The 27,949-nt window shown below is 42.1% G+C and overlaps 2 protein-coding genes across 3 annotated transcripts in view; both read right to left on the bottom strand.

Annotated features, from left to right (window-relative positions):
- LOC309476005 (uncharacterized protein) overlaps positions 1-27,949 on the bottom strand; it is a 220,006-nt gene that overhangs the window by 91,442 nt on the left and 100,615 nt on the right. The window lies entirely within an intron of this gene.
- Positions 1,888-9,306, bottom strand: LOC309476272 (uncharacterized protein). Of its 2 annotated transcripts, XM_082139556.1 has the most exons (5): positions 9,216-9,306; positions 8,692-8,983; positions 6,842-7,142; positions 6,329-6,345; positions 1,888-2,268 (listed from the first exon to the last, which is right to left on the bottom strand). In XM_082139556.1, the coding sequence occupies exons 2-5, from the start codon at positions 8,927-8,929 to the stop codon at positions 2,255-2,257; spliced, it is 570 nt and encodes a 189-aa protein (XP_081995682.1). In that variant the 5' UTR covers positions 8,930-8,983; positions 9,216-9,306; the 3' UTR covers positions 1,888-2,254. The 2 variants fall into 2 exon arrangements, with proteins under 2 accessions (XP_081995682.1, XP_081995681.1); XM_082139555.1 differs by lacking the exons at positions 1,888-2,268; positions 6,329-6,345 and having other exon boundaries at positions 6,523-7,142.

Below are 27,949 nucleotides of genomic sequence, written 5' to 3'. Positions count from 1 at the left end.
GTTTGCAGTGCGTATGCGGTGCGTATTTTTTTCCGTACCCATGTTAACAGGTTAGAGCTTTCACACTGCACGCGGTTGCAGTCCGTCGATCCGTTCCAGTTGCAGTTCGTATACAGCAGTGCAGAGATCGTTTCCGCACCGAGTCTATTTTTGCTGTGCTGCAAACGCTGAATTAAAGTGACAGCGCATGTTTCGTGGTCAAAATGAACACAGATTGAACTGAAAATGTAGCAATTTCACCATAAATGCGATTAATTAAATAAAATGTAGTAATCTCACCATAAATGTATTTTTTCACTTTAAGACCGGAGTAAAGCAAGGAAAGCTACAATTTACCTCAACAAGGTGACATAATGAACAACACTTGTCTCATTCGTGGAGGTGGAAAAACAAGTTCTTTGTGATACAAGATTTATTCTATTAAAATTTAAATGAAAAAGAAAAGGCATGAGAGTCGGCTGTTTTTGTCTGCGTTTTAATTTAAAATGTTTGCGATTTAATATAAGTACACGGTTAAATATTTGCCCACTTACTTGAGCAACTTAATATAAGTAGAAGTAATGCATTGAATAATAGGCTGACGTTGTTTAAATTGTGTTTAAACGTGCATACGTCTGTTAAAGAGTGTATATGCGTACAAAGAGAATCGCAATGCATGAGACGTTAAGACCGGGGTAAATCAAGGGAAAATACCATTTACTTAAACAAGACAACATAATGAACAACACTCGTCTCATTCGTGGAGGTGGAAAAACAAGTTCTTTGTGACATGCAAGATTTATTGTATAAAGATTTAAATTATGCAAAAGAAAGGCAAGGGTATGAGTCTGCTGTTTTTGTCAATTTTAAGTTTTAATTTAAAATGTAGGCTATGCGATTTTAATATAAGTAGCCTACATGGTCAAATATTTGACCACTTGCTTGAGCAACTTAATATATAATTATATAGAAGTAATGCATTTAATAATATGTTGTTTAAATTGTGTTTAAACGTGAATACGTCTATTAAACAGTGTATATGTGTACAAAGAGAATTGCAATGCTGACAAAAAACTTTTTTTAAATAGAAGTTGCTGATAACTTCTGGATTTGAAATACAAATAGTGAGTATGTATTTGTGGTATAGCTTACAGCAGCGGATCAGTTACGCACTGCAAACGCAGCATGTGAAAGCACTATTGAGTGTGCTGCTCCTGCACCGCATACGCACTGCACACGGAGTATGTGTGAAACGGGCGTGAGATGTAACAGAGAACATGCATGTATGAGAGAATCATGGGCACAAACATAAAAAAAAATAATCATAGCTTTGTTGCTATTTGGTATAACTAGATTAAAAATAATCATAGCTTTGTTGCTATTTGGTATAACTAGATTTTCTGTGTTTCATAACACTCATTTTGAATTTGTCCAGTCAAATTATTTTACAAAAGTAAATCTTTTTTTTTTTTTTTTTTTTTTTTTTTTTTTACTTAAAATGAGTTTTAAAACCTTTTCATGATTTGACAGGTATACGTTTTCTTGCTGTTTAATTTTAGACTCAACTGATTGGGAAAAATCTGCCCATCACCTGCCCCCAACATCACAAAGCCACAACAACGGAGCAAAGATTCTTCCGGGCAGCTGACGATTTAGTGAGATTTCTTAAGGTGCGTGTCTTAATTTATTCTTAAAGGGTTAGTTCACTCACAAATGGAAATTCTGCCATTAATTACTCACCCTCATGTCGTTCCAAACATGTAAGACTTTCTTTCATCTTCACAACACAAATGAAGATATTTTTAATGAAATCTGAGAGGTTCCTGTCCCTCCATTGACAGTCCACGCAACTACCACTTTCAAGCCCCAGAAAGGTAGAAAGGTACATCATTAAAGTACTCCATGCAATTCCAGTGGTTTAACATACATTTTATTAAACTACGCAAGTGCTGTGTTTGCAGCAAAAAACATTTACCACTTAATTTATAAAAAACAGCGTACACTGCCCACCTGTAGGCCTATGTCTCCTCTGTGTGTGCAGACTCTTCTGTAGGCCTTTCTGTAGATGTGGAATCCTGCAACTTTGCAGCCATAAAGCATACAAGTATAAATTAAGTAAAGTTATTTATGCACTTGCAGGTAGGCTAGTTCATCCATGACAGTTATCTGAGAGGGTTTATTCACTGTCCAGTGCAATGGAAACAAATGGACATTACAAAGTCTTATACTTTCTTTCCTTTGGAAAGTTAGAAAATGTCCACTTACTGCACATATTTCAGCCACCACTTTCTTGGGAACAGATACAAGTGTTGGTGTATTATGTAAAAGTGCACAAAAGAGGAAAACACAATGTCATTACAATGAACTACACTCTGGAAAAATGTGATCAATAACTCATGACAAAATATTTTTACATTAACATAAGTTTATCAGTTTTCACTTTCACAAGTCAAAGCAATTCATCATTACTCAAGATTTAACAGTTGAAATGACTATACGGCCTTAATTTAATGTAGCAAAAATGATTTTACAGTGTAGGCTACTAAGATCTTTTCTATTTTTCTCAGCCTTTTTCTTGGTTGCTTTTATAAACAGACAACCAATTATTTAACAGTGTCTTTTATAAAAAGAGACTATAATATAACTAAAAATTAGACTACTATTATGTAGAATATTTTTGTACTTCACTTTTATTTGTTCCCATGTTCTTGTGTGGTGACTCTGACATTACAATGAACAAATTATGCAATTATTAAAATACAAAAATATAGGCTATTAAGTGATAAAAACATCTAACATGGCCACTTCTAACGGATTTAAATTGTCTGCTACTTTTTGCCAGCGCTCTCTCCTGGCTTTTGCAGACTTTGAGGTGTTCCCTGGCGTTTTGATTAAACATTAAAATTCCGAATAAACTTCGACTATTAGTTCTTGCTCTGCTGAGGAGAAAAACTGAGCGCGCTCTTTGGCCACGCTGAGCAGCCAATAGCAGCGTTGCTGATCAATGTTTCTACTATCGATACATATCCCCTTTTAAACTTCGCATGAATGCGCAATTATCTCAGATAACTCAATCCAGCGATACTAATCATATCCGGCAGGTGTGTTCGAAGAACCCAATTAGCCGGATCATGATTCGCACGATGATATCATCTTGGATGTCTCATTAGATCTCAGATGTTTTAAGCAACGTACGAAGAACGGACCCCAGATCAGTCAATAAACACTAATGTTATGATGTGGAGGACGCAGTAAGATCCAAATGCAGCTTTATTAGAGTAATCAACAGGCAAGGTAAATCAGGGGCAGACAGAACAATGGAGATAATCTCAGAGCAGAAACAGATAACAGGCAAGGGTCGAGGCAGGCGGCAGGAATCACAGTCCAATGAACAATCCGGGTCAAGACAGGCAGCAGAAGAATCAGAAGTCGGTATAAACAATCCAAGGTCAGTAACAGTACAGCAAACACAGGGAAACCGCTCAGAAATTGTACGCCGGGGCAATGCAATACTTCGCAGAGAAGTGGAGTGTGGAAGTGGCTTTTATGTGTGTGTGAATGAGGTGCAGGTGTGTGTAATCAGTGCAGTGCAGGTGTATGAAGTAATCAGTCCAGGTAGATGCAGGATGGGAAATGTAGTCTGTGAGTGAATATGATAGTCCGGTGTGGAGTGCCCTCTGGTGGCTCTCAAGGGCACTCCAGCTGGTGACCGTTACATAGCCCCTCCCCAAAGAGCGGCTTCCAGACGCTCCAAAACTGTCCAGGTGGGAGGTGGCCCGGAGGCGGATCCGGGGGTGGGATGGAGGGCCAGGTCCGTGGAGCGGAAGAGGACCTTGAGACTGCGGTAATACAGAAGGCCAGGGCGGAGCAGGCTGTGCAGGCGACCAGAGAGGGGCAGGCTGTGCAGGCGGACAGGAAGGAGACGACCCTTCAGGCGGCCAGGGAGGTGACCATGGCACAGGAACAGACACTGGCTCAGGAACAGACACAGAGACAGGAACAGACACTGGCTCAGGAACAGGAACAGACACCGGCTCAGGAACAGACAGCGTGACAGCGGCCATCTCTGTTGAGGGCTCAGGTTCAGGCGTGTCAGCGAATATCTCTGCTGAGGGCTCAGTCGACGTAGCAGCGGCCATTTTGTCCAGAGACACTGGCTCGGTGGCGGCCATCTTGTCTGGAGACACTGGTTCGGCATACGTGACTTGAACAGACTCTGGATCGGCGGCGGCCATCTTGTCCGGAGACACTGGCTAGGCGGCGGTCATCTTGTCCGGAGACACTGGCTCGGCGGCGGTCATCTTGTCCGGAGACACTGGCTCGGCGGCGGTCATCTTGTCCGGAGACACTGGCTCGGCAGACGTGACTTGAACAGACACTGGATCGTTGGAGGCCATCTTGTCCTGAGACACTGGCTCGGCAGTGGCCATCTTGTCCGAAGACACAGGCGTGGTTTCGGCCATCTTGTCCGAAGACACAGGCATGGAGTCGGCCATCTTGTCCGAAGACACAGGCATGGAGTCGGCCATCTTGTCCGAAGACACAGGCGTGGAGTCGGCCATCTTGTCCGAAGACACAGGCGCAGAAAGAGGAAGAGATTCAGGCTCAGGCTCAGGATCAGTATCAGGAACAGATTCAGTCTCGGCGGGACGAGACTCTGGAAGGGCGGACGTGACGTGAAGCTCTGGCTCTGGCTCGGCAGGACTGACGTGAAGCTCTGGCTCGGCAGGACTGACGTGAAGCTCTGGCTCTGGCTCGGCAGGACTGACGTGAAGCTCTGGTTCTGCAGGACTGACGTGAAGCTCTGGCTCGGCAGGACTGACGTGAAGTGCAGGCTCGGCTGGACTGGCGTGAAGTGCAGGCTCGGCTGGACTGGCGTGAAGTGCAGGCTCGGCAGGAAAATACCCAGGCAGGAAGGTCTCGGTGAAACATGATTTATGCAGGATAGTCTCGGCGGGACGAGACTCCTGCACGATGGTCCCTATGGCAACACGTACTGACCTCAGCGGGGAATCGGCCACACTGGATACCAGTCCTGGACGATAATAGACCGATCCGGTGACTAGCTTGATGGCTGGCGTGACGGGAACAGTCTCTGGAAACGCCCCCTCGGCAGTAGAGGGCTCGGGGAATTCTGCTAAGACGTAACGAGGCTCTGGACGATCTGCTGAGAAGTGACAAGGCTCTGGAAGATCTGCTGAGAAGTGACCGGGCTCTGGAAGATCTGTTGAGACGTGACGAGACTCTGGAAGATCTGCTGAGAAGTGACAGGGCTCTGGAAATTCTGCTAAGATGTAACGAGAGCACGGGGAGGTATAGCAGAATTCTGGTTCAACGGGTGTGGTAAGTTCATGGGAACCCTCATCCACAGGGCCCACAGAAAAGGATGATCTGCTTAACCTCAGAGCGAATTCAATATATTGACATAGAGTCCATTGAGGGATGTTGTCAGGCATGAGATAATTTAACAAGTCCTCAAGCCCATATCGGAAACTATCCTTTAAGACTGCCTCGTCCAAGTCTACCCCATGGCAGAGCTCACAAAATTGTTCAACATATTCCTCTATAGATCGGTTACCTTGACTGAGGCGGAAGAGACTGATTAGTGGGTCCATGGTGGGTCTCGGTCTTCTCTCAGCTACTGGATCTGAAGTGGCGAAGTATTCTGTTATGATGTGGAGGACGCAGTAAGATCCAAATGCAGCTTTATTAGAGTAATCAACAGGCAAGGTAAATCAGGGGCAGACAGAACAATGGAGATAATCTCAGAGCAGAAACAGATAACAGGCAAGGGTTGAGGCAGGCGGCAGGAATCACAGTCCAATGAACAATCCGGGTCAAGACAGGCAGCAGAAGAATCAGAAGTCGGTATAAACAATCCAAGGTCAGTAACAGTACAGCAAACACAGGGAAACCGCTCAGAAATTGTACGCCGGGGCAATGCAATACTTCGCAGAGAAGTGGAGTGTGGAAGTGGCTTTTATGTGTGTGTGAATGAGGTGCAGGTGTGTGTAATCAGTGCAGTGCAGGTGTATGAAGTGATCAGTCCAGGTAGATGCAGGATGGGAAATGTAGTCTGTGAGTGAATATGATAGTCCGGTGTGGAGTGCCCTCTGGTGGCTCTCAAGGGCACTCCAGCTGGTGACCGTTACAACTAATATCAGCACTGACATCAACTAATATTTCTGAATACACAGAAATAGGATCAACAATATTATATTCAGTTGTTTTTGATTTGTCATTTCAAATGATTTGTCATTTCAAACTCTAAAATGATTCAACAATTCAATATGCAAATAGTGAATAAAATAAGACTATTTGATGGACAAGACTAATGATCTCTACTCACCATAGACAGAAACATTGGTCAAGTCAAGTCAAGTCAAGTTTATTTGTATAGCGCTTTTCACAATACAGATTGTATCAAAGCAGCTTCACAGTATTAAATTAAAATAATACAACAAAGTTTGTTTCAAGAGGAATTTATTGATTGATAAAATTAAATTAAATATCCCCAAAATATCCCCATTGGTAACACATTGGTAACACTTTACAATAAGGTTCCTTTATTAAACATTAGTTAATGTATTAACTAACATGAACTAACAATGAGCAATACATTTATTACTGTTTTTGTTAATCTTTGTTAATGTTAGTTAATACAAATAAAGCTGTTCATTGTTTGTTCATGTTAGTTCACAGTGCATTAACTAATGTTAACAAAATTTTAATGAAGTATTAGTAAATGTTGAAATTAACATTAACAAAGTTGAACTGCTGTATAAGTGCAGTTCATTATTAGTTAATGTTAACTAATGTAGTTAACTAATGAACCTTATTGTAAAGTGTTACCGAAACATTGAATACTTTTGATGAGAATCTTCCTGGAAACATCTGTAGTTGATAATCTCCTTCATGTTCAGTTGTGGTGTTTGTGATGGTCAGAGATCCAGTTTGATTGTCCAGCTTCAGTCTGTCTCTGAATCTCCCATCAAGAACATCATCATATACAGTGATTCTGTTGGATAGTTTATTGATTTCTGCTATTAAAGTGTTTTCATCTCCAAACCTCCACTGAATCAGATTATAATCCTTCATTTCAGTAAGATCAGAGTTTAGAGAGACTGAATCTCCCTCCTTCACTGACACTGACTTCACTTCATCTGTCAAACACACAGAGAACAAACAGAAACAGGGTTTGCAAAGATTAATACTGTTAAATAGTTTTAATAATAAATACTAATATATAAAATATATAATAATAATATATAAATATATAAAATATTAATACTGTAGGAGCCAAATTGAGCTTTGAGTTGATTTCACGTTTTCTTGTGAATAGTTAATAGTTATAATACGTGTGTGTGAGTGAGTGACCTGTGGCCATATATATATGCATATACATATATATATATATATATATATATATATATGTATATATATATATATATATATAAATGGCCACAGGTCTGTCTACCGCCACCTAAAGGACGGTTGGGAAGCTGAAAGTGGACTGAAGGTGGTACCTTTTTTTGAAATAATCCATTAAACCTGCTGAGAAACGAGGAGCGTGAACTAAATGATCAGATCCGCGCGCATGCCAGGGAAACTCATGAATATTCATGTAGGCTCCGCCCACTGCCTCTACAGATGCACAACTCACTTTTACTCCACATTTCACATTGATAAATGGTGCAAAAGGGAGACTGCGCGAAACTTGTCACTTGTAAGTGAAAAACAGTGTTTGAGACTCGTCGCAGCAGATTTTAAGCAGTTGTAGTTATGTACTTGTGTTTGTGCTAGAAAAATATACAAGACATTTGTGAGAAAATATTCTAAAAGTGTGCAACTCTCATCGGATGAATTCACATACTGATTTGCGGATGATTCACATTTCTTGATGCGGGGTGTAAATGCGCTTTGCACCATATTCACTGCAGCAACTGTAGCAAAAATGTGAGCGTACGAGTTTCTTAATTTGTGATTTGTAGAATAGGATTTGTGAACCTGCAATGAAGAATTTGAGAAGGTGTAACTGGTGTGTTGTGTTTGTGGAAGAGAAAAAAAAAGTCTACAAGTTTGCAACTCTTAAAACATTTCTCTCTTTGACTTCAAATTTACTGATACACATGTGTGGCTATTCTCTACAACTACAAATTTCACTGTCACAGGCGTTCAGTTGATTTGCACCAAAATACCTTCATAGGAAAGGCCTTAAAGACAGGAAGCCACAGTCTCTGGGGTGGCGGAGAGGGCAAACAGTCTTTTGACTGTGTGTGTGTGTGTGTGTGTGTGTGTGTGTGTGTGTGTGTGTGTGTGCTGTATGGTTCAATGACGTGAAAAGCTGTTTGCTACCATATAAGAAACTACTTTAGTTTAATTGTTTGTTTTATTTACCTCAAGTTTTTTGTAACATTCTCAATAACAATAAATGGTCATTGGACCGACTGGATCAACTTCTACTCCTCATCTTTACAACTGCACGCATCAAGCTATATCCAGCTCAACACACACTGGCAAATAGAGAACAAAGATCTGACTGGAAAAAGCTACTACAAATACTGTTAAATCACTTTATAGTGGTTTCATAATCGAAAAGTTAAAATTGACATTAAAAATAAACAATATAAAAAAATAAAATAAAATAAAATCGTGTATGAATTCATTTACATTTTTTCATTTAAAAACAGGTGTAAACTTTTTTGAACTCACCAATGACAACGAGAATGAAAACCTTGATCACACTGTTGATCAGTAGATAATATTCTCCACCATGTTCAGTTGTGGTGTTTGTGATGGTCAGAGATCCAGTTTGATTGTCCAGCTTCAGTCTGTCTCTGAATCTCCCATCAAGAACATCATCATATACAGTGATTCTGTCGGCCCGTTTATTGATTTCAGCTATTAAAGTGTTTTCAATCCTCCACTGAATCACATCATCATCCTTCATTTCAGTAAGACGAGACTAGAGAGACTGAATCTCCCTTCATCACTGACTCCAGTCCTGAATCACCAAACACACACACACACACACACACACACACACACACACACACACACAGGGTTCGTCACAGATTAAGAAGGCCACTTGATGGTTTATAAAAGTAAATAGTTTGAAATTTAAATTTTAAATGAATTTCATCATTAAACACCAAAAGCAAAATGAATGTTGAATTATTAATTGTATATTTGTGCTGATTAAAATATAAAACAGGTGAAACAAATATTTAACTCACCAAGGACATAGAGTCTGAAACCCTTGCTCTCACTGTTGGTCAGTAGTTCATAACGTCCAGCATGTTCAGTTGTGATGTATGTGATGGTCAGAGATCCAGTTTGATTGTCCAGCTTCAGTCTGTCTCTGAATCTCCCATCAAGAACATCATCATATACAGTGTTTCTGTCGGCCGTTACATTGATTTCTGCTATTAACGTGATTTCAAACCACCACTGAATCACATCATCATCCTTCATTTCAGTACGATTAGAGTTTAGAGTGACTGAATCTCCCTCAAACACAATCAGTTCATCATCACCAGACACTCCTGAAGAACAGAGTTTTTCACAGATTAAAACTTTAAAATCACTTGATGTTGGCTTGATGAAGCTTCACTAAAATACTTTTAATCGTGTAAATGTGAAGTGATTAATATTCTGCAGCAGATCAAAGACAAAAGATGAGGAATGAAAATGAGAAACAGTTAAACAGTTTTATACAATCAATAACTGCATTAAAAATATCAACTTTAATCTCAAATAAGAGAGTTTTCTCTCAGCAAAATCACACATTATTTGTTTCTATACGAGAATAACAGTGAATGTTAATCCTTTCTGACTAATTTAACCAGTAATTTATCACATCAGCACAGAAACAACTGAAACCAGAAAAACACATTTAAAACTCACCATCCAGACGCCACAAACACAAACAGAGCAAAACTAATTTGAGAAACATTTTCTTCATCGGTTCACTGAAAAGCCCACGATAGTAACTCTTAATGTCTGAAACACTCAGATTGCTCTGAAAGACTGAACTGAGATATTTATCTGGTTGTGTAACCTCTCACACAGTTTACACTCGCACGTCCATCCTCTTTTACATCACGAAAATCAACAAGCTTTTGCTGATCTTACATTTTCAAATGAATTCTGGCCCAGGAAAAGGCAAAGTTCAGGCGATCAGCAAACAGCTTCTCTGAAGCAAGGCAAAACACACAAGCAGTGAACAAAGTTTAAGTCCAAACCAGTGTAAATCAAGCAGAAATAAACAGGCTTGATAATGTATCTCCATCCATACTAGCGTTTTCAAGTGTTTTCCAAATGTCTGAAAATGCTTAAATCATCATTCCATGTTTGTTTCAATACGCAGATCATGTTTTGCTGTTTACAGACGCCGCTTGTTTTCTGCAAGATACTGGTGGGGGTTTCTTTCTCATTTATGTGTACACCAGAGTCCTGCACGGGTCCGATTTTGTAAATCCGCACCCGCCCGTACCCGTAGTGCTTAAAACCGCACCCGACCCGTTTTCCCACAGCAGCACTAATTAAAATCTGCACCCGACCCGCTTAAAATAGAACCGACACCCGACCCGCACCCGAAATAAAATCAGTTTAGACTATCACATTATAGACACACTTACAAAAATGTTTATGAAGTTATTACACGACAATTTAACACAAGGACAACTTCAGCCGAAGCTGTCAAAAGGCTGATACATGAAGAACATGGCAAACGTTACCACAAAACTGAGTAGCCTTGTCACAAAACATTGTTTCCTTCCATTTGTTTTTTAATGCTTGCAAAATAATACTGGCTTAAAAAAAAATCCAATTCAAATGACAGATATAATTGTGTTGGACTTAAATACTTCATCAGTGGCTCATTTCAAACACTGAAAATATTAAAGAAATAAATTCTAAATTTATCTTAATTCCCTTGATCTTTTAACATATGTGACCCTGGACCACAAAACCAGTCAAATCGGTCTTTTTTTTTTAAATTGCAATCTATACAAAACATGAAAGCTGAATACATAACCTTTCCATTGATGTGTGGTTTGCTAGGATAGGACAATATTTGGCCGAGATACAACTAGGCTATTTGAAAATCTGGAATCTGAGGGTGCAAATAAATCGAAACATTGAGAAAATCGCCTTTAAAGTTGTGCATTTATGCACGAGATTGTGCTGCATTCACTCATAAAAATAAAAGTTTTATATTTACGGTAGGAAATTTACAAAATATCTTCATGGAACATGATCTTTACCTAATGATTTTTGCCATAAAAGGAAAAACGATCATTTTGACCCATACAATGTATTGTTGGCTTTTGCCACAAATATACCCATGCGACTCGTGACTGGTTTTGTAATCCAGGATCACATATAAGATGTCATTATACTATAAAAACAGTGTCAAATTGTGAAATAACACAGCCTTTGCATTACCTTACTTCTGATACCAACAAGGAGTGGATAAACTTTATTTTTAATGAAGTTCCAGACCGCGTCAGTAAGAACTTGGTCCTATTTTCATTTAATTTCACCGCTGATTCATTTACAAACAAGGCACAATTCAACGCAGGATTTTCTGTAAGATTGAAATTAAAAGATGATGCTGCACCGAGTCTTTTGGATCCGACAGTAATATCGCACCACACTGTGAGTAACTGTTTTTATTACGTGGTCACTATTACTGTTATTACCGATCGTTTGACCTGTACTGAGTATGCATGCGTTTTTAACCTGTCTGGCTGAATTTCACCAGCTGACATCTCTCAACATCGGAAGTTTTAAAAACAATCCCACTCTTCCGAGTCTACAATCCGCCATGCCTATTCAAACCGTGTGTTTCGATGAGGGAGGTCAAAACAGGACAGAAAATAACCTGATACTTTTAAATTAAGAAGTTTTTTGATGTAAAAATCTTGATATTATTATAAGTACAAAATAATAAAAAAGGCACTTCATAACTGTTGATCTGTTACTCTTTAGATACATGGTAGAATGAGTGTTGTGAGAGTTATGGCATATGTTTCTCGCACTGAATGCTGATCTTTATACATATTTAATATGGTGGTGTTTTGTGTTTGTGTCTGTATAATGATCTATCACACACAAGTGCACTCACTGCTGAAATGATACACAGACATGAATTAGTAATTGTTACGACCCTGTGTTTTACTTGCTCGCCTGCTGGTGGCGGTATTCTTCCAGGAGAGCATGGGAGATTGCACACCCCTGTTACCTGTTCGCCACTTAATTACAGAGAGGATAAAGGCTTCCACCATTCCTCTTCACTTCGTCCAGGGGATCGACAGCCTCTGGAGAAGTCACTTGTTTGCGAACCTTTTTTTGTTTACAGCCCATACCAGCCTTTTCTCCTCCCCATTTGGATTATGATTTTTCCCCTTTGATTTTGAACCCTAGACTTCGTTATATTAAGTTATTTGTATTTTTGAAGACTAATAAAATCTTGCAAGTCATTACATCAGTGTACTTGTATAATTTATGTACGGTCGAAATGAGCTGGCCGTAACAGTAATAAATGATCTTACCGATTGCTGTGCTTTTCTTTTGTAGAACTTTGGCTCAGCGTAAGTGTCTTCTTTTTCATGAGTCTCAACTGTTTCAACGATAAGATGTAATATAATAAATAGGTGGATAAATACAACAAAACTGAATGTTGTTAACTATATCTGTTTCTTTACATCATATAGGCCTATGTTTTGTATAAAAATAAAGATGACTTGATATATTGTGCTGTGCAGAAAATCCTTTACCTAATTTGATGTTCCTAGTCAAAAATGACCGGCCGTTTAAAAATTGCTTGTCAATCTCTTATTATGCTGGATTACCAGCAAATCTTGGATTCAATCTTCTTGTCAACTTGTTTTCTTTCAGTTACCACAGGTTTAGGATTTATTTTTTAAACTGAATGGTCGAAGGCCATTGATCTGAGCTTATGAACCTCAATATTTGAGTGAAAAAAGCATTATTTATGGATAATGTTGGCATTGTTCACTCAACAGATCAATGAGGCCTACGATCAAAAAGAAATAAAACCTGTGCTAATTGAAAGAAATCCTATATGTTTGGTAATAATATAGCAGAAAGAGAAAATTATAAGAACATTTTTGGAGGTCGGTCATTTTTGACCAGGAACTACATTAGTGTAAATTATCAGATTTTTCAGCTGTCCAAAATTATTTTAATTGTGATAATTAAAATAATTGAAAATTAAATATTTAGTGGCCAAGTTTTGCTAATTTATTATATAGGCTATTATATGCCTATTGCCTATATTAAGTAGGTCATATTAAGGCATATATTAAGTTATTTTAGCTGTTATGAGAAAAATAAATCTAACGAAATCTAAAATCTAAATCTAATAAATAAAAAAATAAAAAATCTAACGCCAATTCAACATGCCAGAATAAAACCTGATTTTTGAACAATGCGTAACGCCACTCGGCCTGGTGTGCCAAAACACTACATTTTAAACTTCAATGTTTAATTCAAAACAATCTCAAAACACGTTGTGACATTTTTTTAAAGCAGTAGCCTAGCCTATATACATTAAGGGCATTGAAACCAGGATCTTAACTAAAACGCGTTCCGCGTAATCTCTCAAAAATTGTGCCACAGTACTCCATGTATTTTTTTTTTTTTTAAGGACTGCTTTTGAAATCACTATAAATCACTATAAATTACTATGCAATTGTATCGCTCACGAGAGCTCTTCATTTATCTAATTCCTCAATAGAATAGTAAAAATATTCAGCGTTATTGCTCCTAATATCGTCTCTATTTTTAACTTTTGATTCTATTTTTTCAGTTCTAAAATTGATTCTATCTTTGGTTCTATTCTGTTGTAGCCTAATAGGCCCATTTATATGAAAAATATGCCTATTAGGCTTAGGGTTTTATATTTAACCCACTTACATTTTAAAATACGGCAATTAAAATACGGCAATTGCTGCTGTTTTGCACAATGTCCCTTTGCGCCACCTGGCGGTCATTTCGGGAATGACTTTGAAATGCGGCTGGTTTATTATCACCACTGTACAGATGGTGGACAACCAGAATGCCTATTACCGCCGCGCCAGCCGCCGCGGCGAAATCACCGCGGCGGCTGGCGCGGCGGTAATAGGCATTCTGGTTGTCCACCATCTGTACAGTGGTGATTAGCTTCTTGAAAGGGCTGTGCACACAGAAGTGTGGCGTTACACCCCACGGTGCTTCGGCACATAAGAGCAGATTTCCTAAAAGAGCAAGCACTTTTTAAAGACGCCTCTCCGTCTGTGCATTCCTGGATGCGGTTGTTTTCTGTCCTCATCTGACGGCCACGATCGCTGTCTCACATGCCTGGACGCAAGCATGCTGAGATGGCGTTCGTGGGGGGTTCATGTTCTCGCATGGGAACATGCCCACGCCAGCACGCGGGTCGTGACTCTCCTTTCTCGTAAAGGCTTGAGCCCCCTTTGTTGTTACCCAGCCGCTGCTTGTGTGTTCGGGCTCGGAGCGCGTGCCTTTCTTCACGTAAGTACATGAAGAGCTTTGGCAGTATGGAGGCAGTTTAGTGCCAAAATCTTTTCAAAGTTCTTCCTCTCTCACTACCCTCGACTGTGGGGCGGGGTTCTCCATTTTATAGATGACTGGCTCATTCTGGCCCAGTCGAGGAAAGATCGGGATCGAGATGGCATTCTTCTCCATATAAGGTGCTTGGGGTTGAGGCTCTATTCCAAAAAAAGATCACTATCCCTCCAGCAGAGAGCTACGTTCTGGGGGCAGTGGCACACAACTACAGTGTGGAACAATCGTCTCCTGATCGTATCGAGACCATCCTAGTTACAGTCACAAAGATCAAGCTAGGCCAGGTCATCACTGTCAAACACTTTCTGAGAGTGTTGGAGCTTATGGCGGCTGCGTCCAACCTATTGCTCCAGCCTATCAAAAGATGACATTACTGTGTTGCCGGCTTCCCTTTGTAGCTTTCCGCGTTACGCTGTCACATGTCACGAGGTGAGGCAGCAACAATCAGGATTGGACTAGTTTGCACACGTGACACAGTCATGCTGAGGGCGTTCCCCAAAGTGTTGTCATACGACGCAGCGTCTCGTTCCCTTCTCAGGGAACAAGGGTTACAGTTGTAGCCCGAGACATTTTAGTCCAATGTGATTACATTAAATAGCATTTTCAGGAAAAAGAAAATCCTCTCTTGGTCAAAATACCCGCAACACAACATGCGGGATAAAGGGAACTACAATATTAAAGTATATTATTATTTGATATAACACATTACTATTGTCAATTCAGTAGCGTTTATAACACTTGCCTTCTTGATCAGTTTTTCTACATTTCTTGCAGATGCAGAAGATCCCAACGACTGCAGAAACAATGATCAGAGATCCAGCGGCAGCAGCAGAGATCAGCACTATTGTAGACACTGAGAGAAACATTTATTAGTGTCAGCTAGTGATAAGAGAACTTCACAGTTAGTAGTATTTTGATGTTTTACATCTAAAACCAAAACAGCAGTTTGGTTTTAGACCAGGTTATTCAACCGAAATTGCAAACTGCTGTTTGATTGAAAATCTAAAACAGTCCATGGACAGGAGTCAGGTGGTAGGAGCGGTGTTTTTAGATCTAAAAAAGGCTTTCGAAACGGTCAGTCATAGCCTACTACTATCCAAGATGACATCCTTTAACTTTTCTGCCGAGACAGTTAGCTGGTTCACATCTTATCTTCAAGACAGGCATCAGTGTGTTAAAGTTGGTCAGGATAAGTCACCACTCTTACGCATTCAAAGGGGTATACCACAGGGCTCTATGCTGGGACCTTTGATGTTTAGTCTTTTTATAAATGATTTGCCACAAATCTGTCCAGATGTAAATTGCCAACTTTATGCGGACGATGCTGTTTTTTATGCACCCGCTAAGTCACCGGAACAGTCAGCAGAGGTTTTGACCACTTGTATGGCTGAGGTCAGTAAATGGCTCATTCAAAATCAGTTGGTGCTAAATTCAACTAAAACTGTAGCAATGTGTTTTTCTATTAAAAGACAAGATGTGGAACAACATTTTCTGATTAATTTGCAAGATACAACTATAAAATTGGTAACAGATTTTAAATACCTTGGATTGATCCTTGACCCCCAATTAAAATTTGACAAACATCTTAAGAAAATCTCAAAAACTATACAAAGTAACCTAAACTGTTTCAAACTAATTAGACAATATATTCCAAAGCAAGCCGCCCTCCTGTACATGCACGCTATGATATTCTCTCATATATCATACTGCATGACAGCTTGGGCACAGGCCACGCTCGCAGCAACTAAACATATCAGGTCATTATATAATCAAACTATAAAGATTATGGACAAGAAGCCAATTCGCTACCATCATTGCAATATTCTCCAGAAGTATAGATTGTTAAGCTTTGAAAGCTTTAGTGATTTATGTTTTCTCAAACTAACTTTCAAATGTCTCAATAATATAGCACCTGAGCCACTCAGTTCATTTGTGCAGAGACAAAACATCAACAGAGTCACCAGAGGTTCTATCAATAACAACTGTATAGTTCCGTACCGTAAGACTTCATTTGGTCAGTCTGCTTTTTCATATAAAAGTGCAAAGTTGTGGAATTCATTACCCACTGAATTTAAAACCATGACTGAGTTTAAAATGTTCACTTCTCGAGTTAAGTCTTGGATGAAAACGAAACAGGAATGTACCCATTTGTAGATAGCTGGTTTGTGTATGTAAGTGATTTATATGGTGTGTCTGTAGATATGTTTTTAAGATGAAATAGAAAATGTTGTAGTGTAAAGGCCCAACCATGGACTGGAGTTGAAAATTAGCAATAGCTATAAACTCTTTTTGCATAGCATTAGTTACAAACTTGTTTTGTACTATGTTTAATTGCAATGTCCATGTCAAATAAATGAATAAATAAAAAAATAAAAAAAATAAAAAAAAATTCATTTTAAAGTTCTAGTTTATTCCATTCTATTGTAGGTTACAGTAAACATCTAATTGTATGCGTTTCATTTCAGGATTAAAGACAGTAAAAGGTGCTGATGTTGTATACTGTATGTATGTATATAAATATGATAAACAATCTGAGGAATGCCTACTGTTACGATCACCAGCTGGAGTGCCCAGGATATCCACCAGAGGGCGCTCCTCCCCAGACCAGTGTCATTCCACCATGAACTACATTTCCCAGAATCCTTTGCCCAGACTCATTATCCCTGATTAGTTTCAGCTGTTTCTCATTTACCCTTGTTAACCCTGTCTATATATACCTGGTTTACTCAGTCACTCTTTGCGAAGTCTTGTTGGTGTTACACTGTGTCTCAGAGCGCTATTTCTGGTTTCTGTTTCATGGTCTTGATCTTCTGCCTGTCTCCCTGGATTTCCCTGTTTGCCTGTGCCTTGGACTTTTGTTATTATCTGGATGGTTTGCTCCTTGCTGAATAATAATAAAATGCTGAACATTTTTTTTATCACTGATCACTAAATGAACACTAATATCAGTGCTGTCGTACCTGCACATGTGTGACAGAGTGTGTTGATGTCCAGATGTGTGGTCTGGTTGCTGATGGGATTGTTCAGCACACAGCTGTAGGGGTTTTTATCCTGATATTCCACCTCCAGAGGTAGAGAGAGACTGATGCTGAGATCAGACACACTGATGCTGGACAACACACTGATTCCTTTGTACCAGGAGAGAGTCACATGACTCACATTCACCACTGATGAACACACCAATGAACATGATGATGATGATGATGATGATGAAGAACAGTTTGAAGAGTTACTGATGACAGGATCAGGCGGACGAGCTGAGAAAGATTAGAAACATCAGAGTAAATCATAATCTCTGCTGAGGGAGTGTTTGTCATTTTCAGATTTATAAAAAAATTACACAGAGATGCCAGTATCAGAATAATTAATCCAAAGAAAAGCGTTCAGAAGGTTGAAAAGCGAATGGCAAAAATAATGGTGTGTCTTAGATTTAACTATTTTAAAGTTGAAAAACTAATCAGAAATACCTGGGGAGACTAATAAACAAGAAAAACTACAAAACATGGCACAGAACAGGAAATAACAACAGTGCACACAAGACAAGAGGAACACAAGACAGGAATCAAAACAGCTTTAGTAATAGATCCTGTTCAGTGGGTTTATTTTCAAAAGTGTCCCATGAAGTTGAGAAGTTAAAATGTTATTTTAGTGAGTCTTAAACTAACATTTAAATTTTTTTTAATAACATTTATCATGTGAGACTCAAACCAGTGTTATTTCATTATCATTGAGATACTAATATTATTTTTACTTCTATTTTGAAACTGTTTTTATTTTTTTATTTTCATTTTAGTTTAAATTTTAGTAATTGTTGTGTGTTTTTGTGATTGTTAGTGTGGAAGAAATGTTATGTTTAAGATGTGTGTTTGTCTCTTATTCAGTGATAGAATTTTGTTTGCCAACACATTAGTAATTTTTTTTTTTTTTTTATGAATTTGATTTATTTATTATTTTTCTAAATGTTAATCTTCTGCTAGCATGTAATTCTTTCCTAGCTAGTTATTGGCTCTATTAGCTAAACACATCCACCCTGTTATGATACGTTGGATTGTAAATGGACAGCTTCTACCCTTTAATGCTAAAAGGCTCGGGACACACCAAGCTGACGGTCGGCCGTTGACCAACATCGGGCCGTTGTTGAGCGTCATTCGCCTGTTTTTGCGGTGTGTTCTGAACCATCAGCACCAGTCGGACTTCATTGCTCTGATGCGAACGGCTTTCAATGGACAGTAGCTAAAACTGCTCGCTAAATGACGCTAGATGACATCATACTAACGAGTTTCACGAACTATATACGGTTTGTCCAAGAAGTCGCTAGGTGAGATTTGATGAAAAAAGTCGCTAAAGGGGTGGGAAAGACAACATCGCTAAATTGGCAACACTAACTTACTGGGGTTTGGCCGACTGAGCATGTTGAATCGAGAAGAGAAAACAGTCTGACTGGATGCACATAAATAACAGTCACGAGACGACGACACATTCAGCTTCCGTCCCCACTAGTTCTTTTACAATGTGTCTTAACTCTTGAAGGCCTTAAGATTAAGAATGATTTATACATTCTATTTATTTATAATGCTGTCAAAGTAAAGTATTGAATGAAATATGCTGTCATAAATACACAAATACTGCTGAAAGTTTCAGTGACTGCAGATTGTCTGTACTGTAACTTAATGCATGTGTTTTGTTAGATGGCACCAGGGCTTGATAAAGTTAAACTGCCTCCTTGACATCATTACATACCTTTAACTTATAACATTACAGAACTGATTAATTGAAGTCAATATAAGCTGAAAACCTTAATGTCAATCCCTGAATATTTGTATTTTTTTTATTTTACAGTTATGAATGTATGCTTGATTAGAAATGCAGACTAATGAAACTTAGCCGCCAAACAAAACACTTCAAGCTTTTCCCAACCCGAAACCAGACCAAACAAAAGACAACGCATGATGGGTGAGAACTTGAAGCATTACTCTGTTGAGGAAACCGTAGGACAACATGAACACAGTGACGAGACTGAACTTCAATGCTGTGAGCGGAGAAACGGCTGCACGGTTTAGAGACTGTAACAGCAAACTCATGCAAGCTCTCGCAGCCCTGGACTGATGAGTGTTTTCTGGACAAAACTGAACTAAAAACACTGTTAGACCTGACAGGTACAGAGCTCTGATAGTGAATACACTGTTAAAGCCATACTGTGTAATTTTTCACCACTAGAAGCCGTTTATTCAAAACAAAGTTGTAGCTTGATGACGCCTTGATTTCGTGGAATCGTGGGAGTTGTTGTCTTCACCTCTCCAGCCGGTGGAGAATACAACGGGACTTGGGCAGAAATCATATTCATGGATGACCAGTAATATATTGAAGATTTATTAACGTTATGAAAGCCGCTGCCGCTGGAGTGATTGCTAATGAGAGATGAGCGCGACACACACGGCTCGAGAGCAGTGGAGCTTTTATTATCCCACAGACACTTCTGCTTCTTCTGGTCATGCGTATGTGGGGAAACGCAGCGCTGTTTTATCATATTAGATACATCTGAGTGTGATGAAAGTTGTTATAATGCTACTCTGTGCGTTCACTATATGAGCCGCTTGTTACACACTGCAGTGAGCCAGATCGACATTAGGTGTGGTAAAAATGTTACTCGCGGTAAATCAAGAAAACGAGATTTAGACAAAAAGACTAACTGTGTAACAATGATTAGTTTTCTGCCGATGGATATATCCAATATCTCTGTCTAATAAAACACGTAATATATTAAAGGGCCTTTGGTGTTTCCATGGTTTCTGGTTTAAATTGCTTATTTCTCTGGATTTAAACAGTCTTAGACACATTCAGGATAATGTAAGTACACAAATCAACAACAAAATATATAACATTGTTTTAGTGGTTTTTGAATATTTTGATCCAAAAATATTACATAGTGTGCCTTTAATAACACTTGATAAAACTCGCTTTTGAGAAAGACTTGGAAAAGAAATGCACAAATGAGTGGAAAGAACATGTACTGCGATTCAATTCAGTGAAATGACGCCTCCAGCTCTACTGACTGTAAGTTTGACTATTCTTCATTGTATATGGATATACCTTATGTACCGCTGTGGTTCTGTTCTGTGTCTGTAATGGATTTCTTAAATGTTGTTGTGCTCTGTACAGCAATTGTTTCCAGGATTACATGTTGGAGGATTTTCTTGAATAAACAGCGTATATAAATAACTTTGTCACCTGCCGAGTCTGGATTTTTCTGTCGGTTTGCGTTTGCTCACCCTTATAATTTGATTTCCCCCTATCAGTACTGGCCTGTAACAGCGAATGTTGATCCTCTCTGACTAAATTAACCAGACATTTATTACATGTTACCAGAACAGAAGCAACTGAAGTCATAAAAAACACATTTAAACTCACCATCCAGACGCCAGAAACACAAGCAGAGCAAAACAGGGAGAAACATCTTCATCAGTTTCAGTCCACAAATATTTAAAAGACAAACTCTTCAAAACTGGTTCAGTAATAAAATGACAGACGCACCGATGTGAAGCTGCTCTGTAGTAAAGTGAAGTGAAACTCTACAATCACTTAACATAACTGTCTATTTATTGTGTTAATGCATGTGACCATCTAACTATTTATGCTAATTATTTCACACTTTTAGCATTGTCACTTTGAGCTCCAGTAGGCCTCAACTTCCTGTAAGTCAATGACATCATTTTCAACTGAAATAAACGGACACATAACGTCTCAGGTTACGACTGTAACCTATGTTCCCTGAGAACAGGGAACGAGACACTGCGTCGATGACGCTTTGGGGAACGCCTCAGGCGTGACAGGTGTCTGAAATCACTATAAAATCATGGCAATCACATTGACCGGCGACAGCCCGTGAATCATTAACGTAAATGATTAACGTGCGACCTGCAAGTATAAAAGGGCGCCTTGCAAACATGACAATCACCTTATCGTCTGAAGGGACTGTTTGGTAGGCAGGCCCCGAGGCATGGCAAGGAGACGCAGTGTCTCGTTCCCTGTTCTCAGGGAACATAGGTTACAGTCGTAACCTGAGACGTTCCCTTTCGAAAGGGAACTCGCACTGCGTCGATGACGCTTTGGGGAACGATATACCAACGCCACCATGCTAAGGGGAGTGCATGCCAGGTGGCAGTGACAACTGTCAGAACCAGCAAATCCAAAATGAAACGCTAGAACCACTCACCTTCAGGTCACACTGGGCTGTCAGTGACAGCATTCCCTACGGTCATAGCCCAAGCTAAGCCTCACAGGAAAACCTCCATAGACAGAGTTAAATGAAAGGCCTACCCGGGCCTGCTTAGGGCCTGGAACCACAGCTCCCAATAGAAGGGGTCCCTTCTAGGGAATGTGGCTAGGGAACCCGAAGGAACCCCAGCCAGTCACTATTCAGGGGAACGTACTCACCCCGAAATACCACCAGGACGGCCTGACCTGGCGTCAGCTACATAGACACTTAGCCTGGCCACTTCCTGTCTGTCTGAACACAGAGCCTCTGGATACTTGCCCTAGGTAAGGCATCCAAACCGAGGGACTGCGAAGCTGGCAGTGAACCAACTCGGCCCGGATCTTAGAGACGGGATATCCCGGAGAGTATGACTCAGCATAGTGCTTTCCAACCCTTGCCAGCGAGGGGAGTTTCTCTACTCGATCCATGGATCTACCCAGTGTTTGTGTTTCAAAACACTGAGGAGGCCTGCGAGGGCCTAGAACTGAAATGCCACCAGGCAGGCCTGACCTGATGTCACTACATAAGACACTAAAGTCTGGCCACTTCCTGTCTGTCTGAAGACAGAGCCTCTGGACACTCGCCTTTAAGTAAGGCATCCAGCCCGAGGGACTGCGAAGCAGGCACTGAACCACTCGGCCCGGATCTCAGAGACGGGATATCCTGGAGAGTATGACTCAGCATAGTGCTTTACAACCCTTGCCAGCGAGGGGAGTTTCTCTACTCGATCCATGGATCTACCCAGTGTTTGTGTTTCAAAACACTGAGGAGGCCTGTGAAGGCCTAAGGGCTGATCCAACTGGGAGGCCTCACGAGAGGCCTACGACCGTCTAACCAGACTCAGGAGTCCAAACACTCAAAGTGACCCTCAGTGAGGGGAGCAATGGTCCACCTGGTAGGCAAACCAGGCTGTAGGCAGAAAAGAGGTTCCGGGAGGGAACCCGTAGCAGAGGGCGAACGCTTTAGTTGAGCCAGGGCACAAGCCCGCTTTCAGCAGCTGCCTAATAAGGCCAGCTGGACTGATAGCAAGTGGCCACTAGCTTCAAGATCCCAGCATCGTTGGGAGACCACTCACAGGGAGGCCTGGTGAGGCCTACTACATGATAACCACAGTATGTGGGGAACTCACCTTCAAGGAGGCCTGGTGAGGCCTACTACCTGATAACTACTGCATGTGGGGAACTCACCTTCAGGGAGGCCTGGTGAGGCCTACTACCTGATAACCACTGCATGTGGGGAACTCACCTTCAGGGAGGCCTGGTGAGGCCTACTACCTGAGAGCTCACATTCAGGGAGGCCCGGTGAGGCCTGCTACCTGAGAGTCACAGTCTGAGTGAACTCACCTTCAGGGAGGCCTGGTGAGGCCTACTACGTGAGAGTTCACATTCAGGGAGGCCCGGTGAGGCCTACTACCCGATAGTAAGTCATCCTGATAACCATCTTAAGTGGGAATTCACATTCAGGGAGGCCTGAGAAGCCTACTACCTGACAGCAACTGGTAGTTATGAGCCCAGAGTCCGGGTATAGTTCCAAGGCGGCCTGCTAAGGCCAGCCAGCTGGGGACTCGCCTATCAGGGAGGCCCGGTTGGGCCTACTAGCTGATAGCAAGTAAATTCTGCTACAAAGGTACACTGTTGGGTCCAGCCACAGGACCACAACGTTAGGACTCACCTCCGAGAAGGCCCGTTTAAGGCCTATTACACATCAGTGAGTCAACTGCCCGAACCACCGAGGCCAACCACGAGAAGTAGGCTGGCCTACAGCGCCCTCTAGGGGGCTGACCATTCAAGGAGGCCTGCTGAGGCCTACTACCTAATGGTGCAGCCTTCGTTGGCAGATAAGCTGTTTACACAGCGCCTACAGCATTCTGGTACCTAATTACATTGCCCATGGCAGTGTACTCAGCAATAGTGCTAGCACCCCTTAAACAAGGGGAGTACAACATACGCCCCTCTGCGTCAATGGAGGCCCCAGAGTCAGGGGCCTACCATCAGTAAGCATGGGCGTCAGCTCATGGCAATGCTCTGGCTTCAGGGGAGCGTACTTCGCTTAGAACTTTCCGCTCGACCCGAGCCATAGTGGTGGAGGTAGGATAATACAGAACTAAAGTGAGGAACTCAGACCGACCCTGTAACACAGAGGAAAACTCTCACCTCACCCTGAGTTTTAACAGGGTGTAGGCCTGCCAGCGGCTGTAAGGGTGACAGAATGTATCTGTACCCAACCTAGGGGAGTGAGGCTTGCTTGTGAGCCAACACCGACAACCCGACGCTCGAGCAGTAGCTCAGCGAGGTGAGTGTAGCCTATACTGGCGGCCCTGATCCGTACGCTAGTTCTGCACGGCAGGGTCGGGCAGACAGACCCAGTCTCTTCGTGAGGCGAAGGATGGCCTAACCCTGCTCAATACCTCTGCACCACGCTGCATTACTCTTGTTGCCCCAGAATGCAGAGAAGGGGGCGGGCCTTGGCCTAACGACTCCCATGGGAGGAGGCTGTCAACAGGGATGCTAAACACCTACATTCATTTTCAGAGTGAAGGGTCAGAGGCAGAAATGCACTAGCAGAGCGCCTCCACTATCCCTGGCATAGCCTAGGCCAGCTAAGGAGGCAGCCCTGGTGAGGGCCAGCCTGCAAGCATAGATCTACCTGAGGGCTCGGAGGAGCCACAGCTTACCAGGAAATAGTCATAATTATTTGATACAGGGGCTGCAGAATCGCTCAGCCCACTGAAAACCCCAAACAGAGCTCAGAGGGGCGATATACTCAGGAAGGAAGTGCAACGGACCCGTGGGCCGGACATAAGATCTATCTGAAGCTCCAGCGTCAGTCCAAACTCCAGTAAATACTTCTAAGAGAGAGACCAACTACTCTACCCTGAGGTGGCTAACAGCACAGGGGCTAACACAGTTCACAACACAAGAGAAGCCCACACTTTAGCTGGTGCTTCTTCCTATCGTTCTAGCCACCTAAGGGGAACTTCAGGGCCCTTACAAATCCAAAATGTACCTTACCTTAAGACTTTGACATGACCCCATAGCTCTATACAGGGAACGAGGTCTGTAGAGAGATACATATTAGTATTTATTTTTCACAAAATTACTCTTTAGGAAGACCAGTCAGCTCACCTGCGGCATGCGGAGCGAAGACTCGCCAGATAGTTCTTTATGAACCTGGGGTCCATCACTTTACATGCCTGAAAGAGGCGCTCTCACTAACCAAGCCTGGGCGGGCCATCAGAACATTGTTCTCATCATAGGCCCCGCCCCAGGCCTGATGTAATGAACGCCTAGGGAGTCGGAAACAGAGGGGAGGGCCGATTTTATGACCCTCTGAGGAGGTCATCCCTCACCGACGCTGTCGTTTGTTGTGGATGACCTCCCTCAAATCCCTCCTGTTGCGGGAGTCACGCCTCTTCTGCGCCCTGCTCCTCCCAGGAGGGGGCGCACGAGAGGTGACGCTGGCTCGCTGGCCCTGCCTACGATCCTCAGACCGAGAAGGACCAGGTCCTCCCGCCTGCCTGGGCGTGGACGCGGATCTCAGCGGTATACAGGTTTTAAACGCCGCTGAGCGCGCCTTCGCCTCCCTGAACTTCCCCACCACCGCCTCTACGGAGGTGCCGAAGAGTTCAGAGGGCGAAACCGGCGAATCGAGGAGAAAGGCCTTCTCTTTCTCCCCGATGCCGGCTAGATTTAGCCACAGATGTCTCTCCGTGGCCACCATCGCTGCCATCGATCGACCGATCGACGCAGCGGTTTGTTTGGTGGCCCGGAGAGCAAGATCTGTGGTCCGGCGCAGCTCAGCCACCGCCTCAGGGGACATTCCTGCCCCCTGGTCGAGATCCCCCAGCAGGTCGGCCTGGTACGCCTGTAGTACCGCCATGGTGTGCAGGGCAGCACCGGCCTGACCTGCTGCCGTGTACGCTCTACCATTCAAACGAGCCGTTGTTTTTAGCGGTTTGGATGGCAGGGTTGGAGCTCTCAGTGTCGATGCCCGCCCAGACACGAGATAGTTCGCAAACGTCTCGTCAATGGGCGGCATTGACACATACCCATGCTCTTCGATCCCCTCGACATCAGCGAAACTAGCCCGCTGATGTCGGTGGATACGGGCAGAGTATGGGTTCTTCCATGCCCTCTCGACCTCAATGTGAAGGTCGGGGAGAAATGGAAGGCTCACCTGAACTGGTGGTTTATGGCCGGGGAGAAAACGATCGTCGAGCCTGCCGCGAGCGATCTCTCCCCTAGCGCGTCGCCATGGCAGCTGCAGCCTGCCGGCGGCGCGCTCCATTACATCCACCAGCTCTGCGTACACGGGGCAGGGTGGCTGAGAGGGTTCGGGCTCCACCTGAATGATCTCCTCATCATCCATCACCTGCTCGTCCTGAAGAGCACCCGCTGCAGGAATAGTCGGAGAAAAATCTTCTTCGTCATCCACCTGCAACTCACCCTCGTCATCCGCCGAATCATCTGAGAGGTGAACACCCCTCTCAAGACGATCGGCGAGATCCCTCTGGGAACCCCATGACGCAAGTCGCCGCTCTGCCTCAGCGCGAGCGGGACCTGAGCCACGAGGTACAGATGGTGAGCCCTCCTCACTCGAGAAGAGGGCTAGACGAGAGCGGAGCGTTCTCAACGGAAAACACTCACAGTTTGCACAGGCGGCTCCCTCGAGAACCGCCCGTGCGTGCTCTTCGCCCAGACAGAGAACGCACAGTTCGTGTGTATCAGCCGGCGTCAAATACCTTGGACACGGGTCTGCACATTTCCGGAAGCTTTCAGCCTTCTCCGTGCGTTTCATATTCTTTTTTCACGATTCCTCAAGTGATATATTCAAACAGACAGTCCCTGAAGACGATAAGATGATTGTCATGTTTGCAAGGCGCCCTTTTATACTTGCAGGTCGCACGTTAATCATTTACGTTAATGATTCACGGGCTGTCGCCGGTCAATGTGATTGCCATGATTTTATAGTGATTTCAGACACCTGTCACGCCTGAGGCGTTCCCCAAAGCGTCATCGACGCAGTGCGAGTTCCCTTTCGAAAGGGAACGTCACACAAACATCTTAAAGCAACAGTTTGATCTTGTCATGAGATCCTGTGAGTGTTTGGCTCTGCTCTCTCCTGTAACTCTCTTCAGGACGTTTGTTGTTCATTTCTGATCAAATGTCTCGATTGTTTCTCCTCTCAGACTGCTACAGGTAACACTAAAGAAGTGTTACCTGTAGTGGAAGAGCCTCTCCTCAATATTATTAACTCGTCTTTATCTTTAGGTCATGTTCCAAGAACATTTAAACTGGCAGTTATAAAACCTCTCATTAAGAAACCACAATTAGATCATAATAATCTAGCAAATTATAGACCCATTTCAAATCTTCCATTTATGTCTAAAATATTAGAAAAAGTGGTGTCCGCTCAACTGGGCTCTTTCTTGCAACAAAATTAGATCTATGAAAAGTTTCAGTCTGGATTCAGACCGCATCATAGCACTGAAACTGCGCTCGTTAAAATCACAAATGATTTACTTTTAGCTTCTGACCAAGGCTGTATCTCAATACTAGTTTTACTTGATCTTAGTGCTGCGTTCGATACTATAGATCACACAATACTCTTAGATCGACTACAAAATTATACTGGTGTTCAAGGACAAGCACTAAGCTGGTTCAAATCATACCTATCTGACCGCTACCATTTTGTCTATTTAAATGGAGAAAAATCGATCATAACTCCAGTAAACTATGGAGTGCCGCAGGGATCTGTATTAGGCCCTCTGTTATTTTCAATATATATGATGCCACTTGGAAATATTATAAGGAAACATGGAATTAGTTTCCATTGTTATGCTGATGACACTCAAATATATATTTCATCACGGCCGGATGAAAACGCTACATTTTCCAAATTGACAGAGTGTGTTAAAGATATAAAAGATTGGATGACGCGTAATTTTCTTTTATTAAATCCAGACAAGACAGAGGTAATACTTATCGGTTCAAAAAACCGCCCACAAAACCTCGTGTAGTGGGACGTATTGTGGCGCTGTAATGAAATACGTTCTGAGGAAACTATTTTGCAAATCGCAATTACGTTACATGCCAACATATAAGCAGTGCTATTACGTTG

This window comes from Leuciscus leuciscus (genome assembly GCF_965113295.1).
Source record: "Leuciscus leuciscus genome assembly, chromosome: 15".
NCBI lineage: Eukaryota > Metazoa > Chordata > Actinopteri > Cypriniformes > Leuciscidae > Leuciscus > Leuciscus leuciscus.
Note: the sequence above shows the minus strand (reverse complement) of the source record. Positions and strands in the feature narration are given on the sequence as shown.